We start from the raw sequence: 11,937 nt of genomic DNA on the forward strand, positions 1-11,937 counted from the left end.
GTCAGAATCATCTGACCAAAGATAGCAAAACTTAATTTAAGCCTGGGAACCCATTCCAAGTTGAGCATTAAAGAACACCTTTTGATTGTGAGCTTCATTCAGAAAGAATAACCAAATGACTGATCAGCATCACTTTCCCCCATCTGACCTCTAATCTCTTTCAGACAAACTTAAAAAAAAAGTGAAAGACTGTAAATTCTAGCTTAGACAAAAGAAAGTATAGGTCAAATTAACTGGCAAACTCCTCAGAAGCTTAGTTACTTTTCAAAGCAGAAAGGCTGAATGTACTGACTGAAGAATATAAATCACAAGATTTTCATGTAGTATTTGTAATAAGTGAAAAATGCAAATGTGATTAAAATGTCTACAAACAGCTAGTGTACAGAAAAAGGAGGTAATCTGTATTACCTTGCCTATGACAAATTCAGGACTGAACTTTTCCTTTATAAAGGCTGTAAGAGGCTTGTCTTGAGGTCTTTCTTCTTTAAGTCGTAAGACTGTGAAAGGTATGTGACAAACTTAATGGTTTCATATAGCCTAAATTTGAAAGGATGATTTTCAACTTTCATTGAAAGCTGAAAAGGTTGAGCTCCTTGCAGACTCAGTCCTATAGACAATTCAAGGTCCCTACATTTTCCTTGTAAGAAGATTATGTACCTTTTTTTTTCAAAGAAAACAGCTCTCAAATAAAGTTTCCTGAGCCTCATATAATGTAGGAAAAATCCTGCTGCTAGGAAGAGGTCTCCTGACTTAGGTATGGTGGATAACTGGAAAATGGCCTTCATGTTTTTAATTATATTGGGTCAGTTTAGCACAGAAACTGAACTGCAGAGGAAGGTGAAATGTGTGAATCTCTGTATAATCTGTGAATATGATAAAAAATGAAGTAGGACTTGAACATAGGCAATGTAGACCTTTGATTAGCTGCTGAAGAAAAAAACTGCTCAAATATTAATGGTTCTCTGATAATAGTAATCTTCTTCAATAGTTTGCTTAAGGAAACTTTCCTTTTCTACCTGATTTTAAAAGGAAGGTAAGATTTGCATCTTTCCTTTTGTGGTTAAGAAAGATGTCCCATAAGAGTGGAAGTTGGAGCTTTGGCAGGGGTTAGCATTGATCCCGCTCCTCCATACATTACTCTGCTGAAAGATCTCGCTCTGCCTTGCAACATTCTTGTTATTCCAGAACTGGGTTGGGCTTGTCATAATGGATGCAGGCACTGAACTCACTTCGCCACAGACAGCTCTGCCACCAGTGAGGGAAACTCGCTTCACCTTGCAACACTCCTGCTGTTCCAGTGTCTTTTAAGCAGAGGCTATCAATTAGGTACTGACTGTGAATCTGTCTTTACTCCTGCTGAAATCCCTGGTAACTTTCTTAGGGATGCAAGAGGAAAGTGTTGCTGATAAGGACAAATGTCTATTTGGGACTAGGATGAAACAAACTTGCCCTCTGAATCACTAGGATTTTGACCCCGACATTAAAAGTAACTAATTTGTATTCTGGTTCTTTTTTCATTACTGCAAATGAAATCCAGGGTGACTCCACAGTTATCAATTCAGTTACACACAGTGTAAGTGAGATTAGAGTCTGATCTTTACATGATGTGGCCTCCTGTGTGGTTGTGCTTTCTCCCAAGAAAAAGATTTCCTGTTAATCAAGACACTATAGCTTTCAATGCAGATCACTGTTGTTTTATTTATAATGAAAATCTATAGGGCATATTCACCACTGATGAAAACAAGCATTGGCCTACTGACAGGATCTCAATTTACACTAGCATTTGGGTTTGGAACATAGTTTAAGTAATTTTATGGAAAATCAAATAAGGGTGGGACGCAGTAAAATAATATGTCAGAATAAGGACTATTCCTCTTCATTTTCATCATTACATGAAATAATGAATTTAAAATAAAATAATGCTCTAGGCAATGTACAAATCTAAAAAAGACTAGTTTGGTGAATGAGCATAGTGAGAGGCTATGAATATGGATCTGTTTGTACTAAGGAGCCTAGAGGAGTTGCTTTTTATGCATAGTGACACAGAAATATATACTTGTAACTATCTGTTCACCAGGGAGAGAATATTCCCCTAAAAAAGTAGTTTCTCTAGCAGTGCTCCTTGTTGATCAAAGCTGCATAACTTAAAGTATCTGGAGGCAACTTTAATTTATTCATGGTATATTTTTTGTAAGCAGTCTTGGTATGTAGCAGACAGCATTTGTGCAACTTGCAGTTTTCTGTAAGTTCTACAACCTTTTGCATCCTTACAGAGCTGGTAAGTTTTCCCAAAGGCACATTAGAGAAGTGGGGAAGTAACTGCATAACAACAGGAGCAAGAGAGACTCATTCTGACACTCTGTGTTAGCCACATCACACAAAAATGCCAGGCATGCAGGGCCATACGGGGCGGCACGGCACAGCCCGCAGCCTCTAGGTCTCAGCCCGAATGCTGCTATGTGGTTCATAAGTTTTGTGATATCCTCAAAAGCCCAACTAGGAATCCTGCAATTAGTGCATCTAACTCCTCCTTTACTGCAGTCTTCTCTCCTATTGGTAAAAGGTCTTCACAGGCTCATGTAGGGATCCCACCCCTTCTGTAGTTTTTCTTTCCGAAGCTATCCACAACTTTACACCTGAATGAATGCCAAGCCTCTCTGAATATATAAGGGAAACCTTCAAGAGCAATTTCAGAGTTACAGAGAAGAAGCAGAAGAAAAAGATTTCACCCTGCTCTGCCAGACAGAGACTGAACAACCATGTTTCTCCCTGCCATTCACTTCTATGGTTTTCTCCTAGCTTGCATCTTCACGAAAAGCTACTTGGCTTTCAAGAATGATGCCACAGAGATACTTTATTCGCACGTTGTTAAACCTGCTCCAGCGAGCCCAAGCAGCAATAGCACGTTGAATCAAGCCAGGAACGGAGGCAGGCACTACGCCAGCACTGGATCCGACCGTAACAGTGAGTATCCTACCGGGGCCCTTCCCAGCGCCTCCCGCAGCCCCGGCGCCGGCGCGGCGCGGCGAGCGGAGCGGAGCCCCCCGGCCCCGGAGCGGAGCCCGCGGCCGGAGCGCGCCTCGCCGCCGGAGCGCAGGGCTAAAGGCAAATAGCGCCTCCGGGGGAGCGGGGCCCGGGCACGGTGCTTGGCCCCGGCCCCGGCCCCGGCCCGCCTCCCCCGCGCGCCTCCTGTAGGACCGGCTCTCTCGGGCAGGTTGCTTCCTGCGGGAGGTTCAGCCCGCAGCGCCGGCTCTGATGCTGGTTATCCAGCAGAGACAAAAAGATAAAGGAAAAGGAGTGAGAGGCATTTCCAAAGTGCTCGCTTTCTCAGCTCACCCTTCCACTGTGGGCACGGGAGCTGTCTGGGCTACTTCTCAAACGCAATAAAAAACTCCGAATTTTGTTCCCGCTGTTTAGTTTTACTTCCTGCTGTAGACTTACCTGCTTAACACCTCTAGCAAAAGTAAACAAATCAGCTCATAATTTACCTATGATCTCTGCTCTAACATGCCTTTTTATATCTAGACTTCTCCTGATGAGTTTTAGGTATATATGTCAGACACGGGGATCTGGAAACCTTCTGCTGACTTTATCTGTTCCCTCCCCTGCCCGCCTCCTTAAAATGAAAGAAATCCAAATACACACACACACACACACACACGAACCCACCCACAATGACTCGATAAAAATAGCGTCATCCCTGGAAAGTGAAGGCAAAAAGTGACACGGATACCTTTCAGCTAGCCAGGTGTGTCAGCTCCTGTGAATGCTAAGGGTTTAAGTGCACAGGAAACATCTCATGAGATTACTGGAGCAGCCCAGTAGGTATTGCTTGTCAATGAGCTGTCACTAGAGAAAAGCTGAGCCAGAATACACAGAAGGAGAGACAAACTCGAATCTGTGACCAGCTGCTTCCAGGTACATTCCTGAGTGCAGCTGCAGGGAGGCAGACTTGAATCTTCTCTGCGAGTCAGACGGGAGACCAAGCCTTGTGTAAACAATCCCTCAGATCAGCCTGCAGATTTACAGTCCCTCTTGACTGCCCACCTTTAGACGGAAGGTACAGGGTGAAGCTGTAATCTTAACTCCGTGTCTGTTCAGAACTCGCTTCCAAAAAGTCCAAGTAGAAACAGAAGCAGCCTGTAGCTGTGATATGTAGATGTACCTTCAAAGCCTTTTATGATTCACTCGAAAATGTTTCTAGTAATTACTTCTATTTTAAAGGCGTTAGTTAATTGCATTGTGTGTAGAATCTGCACCGTAATTGTCCTTCAGAAAGAGGGAGAGCACAGCCAGTAAAGATTGCTTATTAAAATTAAGTGCACTGTGGGCGTTTATTTCAAAGTGTAATTACTGAAATAAACAGTTGTGTTTATTGCAGGGTGCAGAGCTACACATATAGATGGGTACAAACATGCCTGCATTAGAAGCTCTGCATTTTGATTCTATGTCAGTTGCCTGAGAGAATTTGCAGGATCTTCTATGTTATATACAATATAAAGATTACTACAAATACAAAGATGGTCTTACCCTGAGGGCAAAACAGCCACTCTGTTTGTTATTGCTAATCATTCAAACTTTGCATATGGAACACCATTCTCTAGTAACTTTAGTTGTTATCACTTCTACAATATCTGTGTGCAGAGCAGCAGCGCTCATGGGAAGCTCTGTCCACTGTAACTGTGGAAAGGGAAAAAATACACTATTTTTTCAATTCCTTTAAAAGCATATTAATAGTTTCCAGAACACTATCTTCCCCTTACTAATGATCCAATATAATTGTTGTAAACATTGCAGAGCAAGTTCCCCAGACTAAGAACAAGCAGGAAAGATTGCTTCCCTTGGGGCATTTTTTCTTTTCTAAAAGGTATGTCCTTTAGAAGAAGCAGAGAGAATAAAATTGCCTCCTCCACCACAACTGCTGAATTGCATATCATTACGATTACTTTATGCTGTGGTAATACCCAGAGATACCATCAGTGCTTGAGGCCGTCATGTTGGGGACACATCAGTAAAAAGATGTCCTGTAAAAATTACTGCCTACTTTATATTCTGCAAAACATAGCTTGTTACTGTGACAATGCCTGGTTAAGAAAATGTTTTCCTTCTGAATCTCAGTGTTCATCATTCTGTGCATTCTGCAGATCGTGTTCAAGTTGGCTGTCGGGAACTGAGATCCACCAAGTACATTTCAGATGGCCAGTGCACCAGCATCAATCCTCTGAAAGAGCTGGTGTGTGCAGGCGAATGCCTCCCTTTGCCACTGCTCCCCAACTGGATTGGCGGAGGTTATGGAACCAAGTACTGGAGCAGGCGGAGCTCCCAAGAGTGGAGATGCGTCAATGACAAAACTCGCACCCAGAGGATCCAGCTTCAGTGCCAGGATGGAAGTATAAGAACCTACAAAATAACCATGGTCACGGCCTGCAAGTGCAAGCGATACACCAGGCAGCACAATGAGTCCAGCCACAACTTTGAGGGAACCTCTCAAGCAAAGCCTATCCAGCAACACAAAGAGAGAAAAAGAGCCAGTAAATCCAGCAAACACAGTGCAAGTTAGAAGTCAGACATTCTTTCCTCTCTCATTGCCCTCTCTTCCTGCCCAAACTGAACTCACCTGTAACCATCTGCTTGACAGATCTGACTGCTTAAAGACAAGTCTGCCATTGCTGTGTTCTTAGTTGACACCACATGCTTATTGCTTTGACCAAAATCAGAAGGGGCATTCTCGGCATATGGACCTTTTCCAAATGCTCAAGATGGGGAATAACATAAGCCTTCCAAATCCATTCTATAAACTTTTCCAATTTCTCCAGGCATGGAGGCAAAGAGAAGTTGCCGTGAATATTCACTCAAGTCTATTTTGTAAAAAGATGCTTTGTTGTGTGTTTTCATGAGAACAATTAATTATCACATCTATTGCCTTCTATACCTTGTTTTATGAACTTCTGACAACAGCTTAAAAATACAACATCTAGTATCTGCTTTCAGATTCATTCTAAGAAAAAAATGCCTTGCATGCTGACTTTTCTCTTGTTATCTCAGTATACCAAAAATTAAAATATGCATGGCAGCAATTGAAAAGTAAAGCTGAACAAACTATTTATTTGTTGTTGTAATTATTTAATAAGCTTTTATGTGTGTTATTTTCCCTCCAAAATGTTCTTATGTTTATAGCTTTTCTCATGTATCGAAGTATTTTCCTATGATTTGTGGCTGGATTAGAATATACATTTTGTAGATAATGTGAAATAGATGTTTTAGCATTCTTGGTATATATGTTTTCACTTGGACATTTGTAGATTTAGGTGTTATTTTGAAGTAACAACTTAAAAATTGTTTTTTCCATGGTCCAGTCTGTATTATTATTTTTTTTAACTGTGCAATCAAAAGACAGATATGACTTCCTTTCAAATTCATTGGTTTCTTAACAAAAATAAACACTGCTAAAAAAAAGTATTGTCTGGCTCTATGTATGAAAATTAACATATTTTAATGAGTCACAACATTGAATCTTAAAAAAGTAGGAGAACATTATATGGTTTAAAAAATCTAGCAGCAACATTTAGCATAAAAATAATCTTGCTGTGGAGTCTTTCTGGTTGTAGAAGTCTTATGACTATTTAACAGATGGTGTTTGTTAATGGTCCAAACCAGGATCATATTTAACAATTCTCAAATTGTACATTGCAGAAGAAGTGTATATTTGGGAAGTTTTACAAGCTAGTAAAACACCACTTTTTTTTTTTCTTTCATTAATGATCATCAAGTCAAAGACTTATGGTAAAAATAACATTTAGTTTAATCTTTCCCATAGAGCCAATAGAGTCCTGCACATTATCCACAGCTTATTATAGGATGTATCAGGAAATATATAGTAAGCAATCTATCTTTCAACACAGAGTCCAGGAATCATCTGTTCTTAATCTTTCAGACTATATTGAAATACCATGGGAAAGGTTTCACTACAGCACTCTGCTGTTTATAAATGATTGTATTTTACAACCCACTGACACCCAAAGAAAAGATTATCCAAGAAGAGAGTAATGAAAAATCTCACCTAATAACGTGTCACAAGTTATCTTTGACTTTCTTCTTGTTTTCTCATTTCATTTTGCATTTTTTTCAAAAGGTTCACCACAAAGTTTTAGGCAGAGATCTTCCTTAGCTGTTAATGGAGAACTGTTTGAAAATCAATGCTACTGCTTGACTTACTGAATTCTAAATTTTATCAATAAAATTCAGACAACTTTTCCTCAAAGCTACTTTCAAGAATCCTCTTAAAAATCTGTATATGTAAGAAGATAATGTGTTTGCATTTTAAGGTGATACACATGTTGGTACAGTTAAAAAATAAATTAATAATCCAGTTGTTTGAAGTTTAGTTCTGTGATCATGAAAATATCAGAATGATGAGACCAGAGGTGAATTATACATAAACTCTCTGATCTGGGTAGCTTAAAAGATCCTTCTTTAAGCCTAAGAAGACAGTTGAGAAATAAAGGAGTTAACAGGGAGAGAGGTGGCATGACGTTGCTCCTTGGCGTATCAATCCAGTGTACCTATAGAGAGTACAGCTTTTGACTTTAACAGACATTATAGTTTCATTCAATCAGTTTTATGAGGGAAGCATTATTCCCAAATGCCAAATATATATCCAATTTTAAAATTGCTCTCTATTTCTTCAAGATGAAAAAGCACTAAAGATTGAGACAATGGACCAAAATTGAACTAAAATTTTATTCAAAGCCCATACCCACTACATTAGTAAGTTGGTCTGCCTGTTCTGTGTTTGACCACAGAAGTAAGGATGGTGAAAAAAGACACAAGAGTCGCTCATGACTCTCCTAAAGCCAGTGAAGTGTGACTTCAAAACCAATATGCGCATTCAATAAGAGTCTGCATTTAGCAATACAGATAGTAACTCTTTCCTACTTTGTCTCCTCATGCAGAAACACTTGTAGGGGAATAAATCAACACATTTCTATTAGGACGACTTCACGGAATTTTGCTGGACATGCTACAGAAAGACCACGGGTCTTTCAAGAAAGATTTCAAGAAACATGAGGGAAGCCAGGTCTTCCTAGTCCATCAGCAGTAATTTAACTGTGAAGTGTCACCCAAGTTATCTACCATCTCTTCTTTGGCAAACACTTTGGCCTTTTGCATCAGAGATCTGCAGGAAAGCAGTTTTAGAAACAGTCATGTTGATGAATTTTATTAAGGGACAGCGTCATTCCTTGTCACTCATCTCTTAGCTCTCAGTGCTTCTACCTGGCCTGTACAATCTGCCTTCTCTTTCATCATGCTACCTGTGAACTCACAGGGACATATCCTAGGATCCAGACAAAAGGCAATACAGACAATAGTACAGGTACATCCAACTGCCTTTTATATGCAGAGTCTCCAGTGTGTAAAATTGTAGTGGGTAGGACATGGACCATTGTGCTTGTACCTACACTGGAGAGTCTTGCAAAAGTTTATAAAAGATTCACTGAAAAAATAGTACTGTTTAATCTGAAATAGTATGACATACCTTCTTATATTAAGTTGGTTTCACAGTTAAAAAGGAAAGGCATATATGCTAGAATTTTTAGTTTTTACCTAAAACATTAATGCAAATAGATAGAATAAGCATGTAAATATTTTGAAAAAGTACTGGCAGATTACTTTTTTTTTTTTTTAACACGAATTAGATCACTCTATAGTCTGGTTTTAATATACTGAGAGTATATAGAACTTGACTTTCTCAGTAATATCCTCCCCTGTGGGCAGAGTGCTAAGTCTAGGGGCTTCTTAAAAAAGTGTTTCTCTGCAGTCATTGTAACTTCATCCCGCAATGCAGAATGAGCTCTTTCATCTCATTGCCTCTTTTTCAATGAGGAAATAATTACTTGTGTCACGCTTCTTGGTTGATGGACAGTCAGTCTCAAAACAAAGGAAGATATCTCCACTTTCACAAAATATGGGTTTTCCACAATTCAAGGGTTGAGAAAAGAAGCAGATTTTGCTTTTCATATATTTAAAGTCAAAAATTAAAAAAAAAACCTAATAATATTATAAGTATGCATACCTGCTTCTTTAGAAAATTAAAAATGAGTAAGTTAGAAGCAATCTGTTAATCTGCCATCATTATTTCATTACTTTCCAATTGATGAAAATTGTTCTCAGCTAAGGGGTAATTTGTTTTGTAATGACTGGAAATCAATTTTTCTTAGACATCATTAGAAACAAACTTAGCCAGATGCTGGTTGTTTTGACAGCATGGTAGCATTCAGAGGCATACTGTGGAGAGGCAGTGGTAGACAGTATATGTCATTAAAACATTAGAAATTGCAGAAGTCAGAATGGCCTGATACTTACAGGCTAGAATAGAAAGGCCCTTTGAAAGGTTTATTTATTCAGTTTTTTAGTAACAGTAACAAATTTGTTGCTCTTCCCTCTTCAGCAGCCTTGGAATCAGAAGCACCTAATTCAAGTTCAGTCACTTATTTGGAAATTAAGAAGACATTTGAATACCACCCTCCAAAATACCAAACAGATTTCTGCTAGTAAATCACTGTACTCTTCCTAACCTTGACCTTTATATCCTTCCTGAAGAAGTACAACATTAATCAAGAAAGGACTGTTCAACACATTCCACTGTGGGAGTCATTTTTCTACAGTATTAACCTGAAGGTGTTCAGTGGAAAATTAGAAGGAATCCTTACTGTTGGAAGGTATCCTATTCTCATGATGCATTTCCTTTCCCGTAGGCCAGGCAAGGGGCTTTGATTTTAATTTCATTGACATATATATAAACATAGCTTCAGGTTAAAACTGAAATTTCTCAAGAGATTTATGAGTTAAGCAGACATTCTGTCACTGGATTTGTCAGTTTTGCCTGAACGTTGCCCCACAACAAAAAGTCTGCCTGTGCATCTTTCTGAAAGACATCCAGCCTTTCAGATCACTCATTATGAAAGTTATATGGACTGACACCCTAGAAAAGTGTGATTCACACGTGGTATTATTCAAACGCCTATCTTCCTCAGTACTTCCAAGGACAAGAAAATACTCTTCCATGCTTAACTAATGCTGGTTAAACTATACTCCCTGAAAATCATTTGCAACACATTTTTGTCTCTACTAAACGCTCAGAAAAATCTTCCTGAGGTTTGGGGGTTTTTTAACTCACTTTGGCTTGACTACATATAATAGTGAATGAGGTAATGTCACACTACATAGCTCTAGTTCAGGCCTTCTTAATACCTCTGTACAACAGCAGAGAAATACAGAAGACCTCTTAATGTAAATGAAAATCAGGTCCACTGGCTTTCATAGAGCTGTTTGTGGGATATGGCACTTTATGAACATAAATAAAGATAAAAAAAATCCAGCTCACTGGAAAATAGGTCTAACTCAGAAAAGGAAGTACTTGTCTAGCCCTACCACAGGAACAGCCCCTGAGAAATGGAGGGACAGTGCAGTTTTAAAAGAGTCTGTAGCATAAAGACTTTGTTTTAATTGCTGCTGAAGCAAGTTTAAACATCTGTTGCTTGTTAGAATATTATTTATTTACTTATTTATTTATTCATTTATTTTTGGGATGGGTTGAAGAAAGCTCTTTTAGATTCCCCATGACCATTGAGCTGCGATGGAGAACAGAGGTCTGTGTGTTTCTCAAATGTAAAGCTGCAAAAATTTTGGTTTCAGCAAGAATCACTCACTTTTCTTTTTACTGAAAAAGCCTGCTGAAATTTTTGCTCTTGCACTTTATCACAATTTTTAGGATGGTAGCCAGAACAGCTTATAGCAGCCGGGAACAGGCTGCATTGCTGCAGTGCGCCTTTTGTTTTCTGATATTGAAATGTCTGAATTTGGGTGTGTCTAGAAGAGGGGAAAGGAGTGAAAACCGTTCAAAAAATGGAACAAAACAAAATGTGGAGAGCATGTGCTGCATGTCCTTCATTTTCTTGTGATCATCACAACCTTTCATGAGACTACAAAAGACTTGTTCTGTCCACAGATTGCAAAGCTAAACACTGGTCAATGCACACGCTGCCCTTGGGATTTAATAGACTGCTAAGTCTAAATCAGCACGGTGGATAACAACTTCTGACTGTCTCTGTGTCTTCTCCTCCCATGCAAAGGGAAGAGTGCACAGTGTGTGTCACCCATGAATCCCACACAGAACTGGGACACGTCACAGACACTTTGGAATCTGACATCTTCACAGAACCTCATGTTTCACTGCACTGGTCACATCCTCTTGCCTTTGGCCATGGCCTGCTCTTTCTGAAAGAAGATTACAGCTGAAGCTGAGGATATTCACACATGAGGTTCTTAGAAAGTTGTCAGTCTACCACACACCTGGACTTTTTTGTTGAAGAATTTGGCCCAAACCCCTGCTTATAACTTACATAAAAACCTAACAGTAGAAGAGTTCCCTCTCAGTGTTATCTTTACAAAATTAATGTAATCTGATTTAGTGAACAAGACTATTAAGAATACAGCTAGTGAATTATTCATAAATTCTCTTAGGTGCTCTGCAAATATTGTCACTTTCTTTTGAGCTTTTTGTAATCAGTTATGAAGCTTGACAGTTCTGCCAAAAAGAAGTTTGCAACATCCTTTGCCAAGAGAAAATATTAATAAAGATTTACATTTTTGTTTAATTAAATACTTTTCTGAATACTTCTTACATAAAAGCCCTAACTATATGGACCATTCAAGCAGCTGTCCGGATCTTAATAATGTTCTTGGTGGCATTTTTATCTACTCAAATACTGCAGCCCCTTACAAATCTGCCTGCTTCTGCCCTCCACTTTTAAATTTCTGGCTATGACAAAACCTAAGTTTTTTTTCTCAGGTTGTCTCAATGGCCATACTCTTTACTTTCCAGTAGTTGGATTACTTGTTCCACTATTCTGCTTTGATACAGGAAAACTGCACTAT

At 39.1% G+C, this 11,937-nt stretch overlaps 1 protein-coding gene across 1 annotated transcript; it reads left to right on the top strand.

Moving 5' to 3' along the window:
- The first annotated feature begins 2,644 nt into the window (after positions 1–2,644).
- SOSTDC1 (sclerostin domain containing 1) lies at positions 2,645–6,441 on the top strand. Its single transcript, XM_013941546.2, is given in 4 exon segments — positions 2,645–2,692; positions 2,695–2,752; positions 2,755–2,964; positions 5,145–6,441. Coding segments are annotated over 4 exon segments (732 nt in total). The 3' UTR covers positions 5,561–6,441.
- Positions 6,442–11,937: the final 5,496 nt, after the last annotated feature.

The sequence above is a fragment of the Apteryx mantelli genome, chromosome 2 (genome assembly GCF_036417845.1).
Source record: "Apteryx mantelli isolate bAptMan1 chromosome 2, bAptMan1.hap1, whole genome shotgun sequence".
Lineage (NCBI taxonomy): Eukaryota > Metazoa > Chordata > Aves > Apterygiformes > Apterygidae > Apteryx > Apteryx mantelli.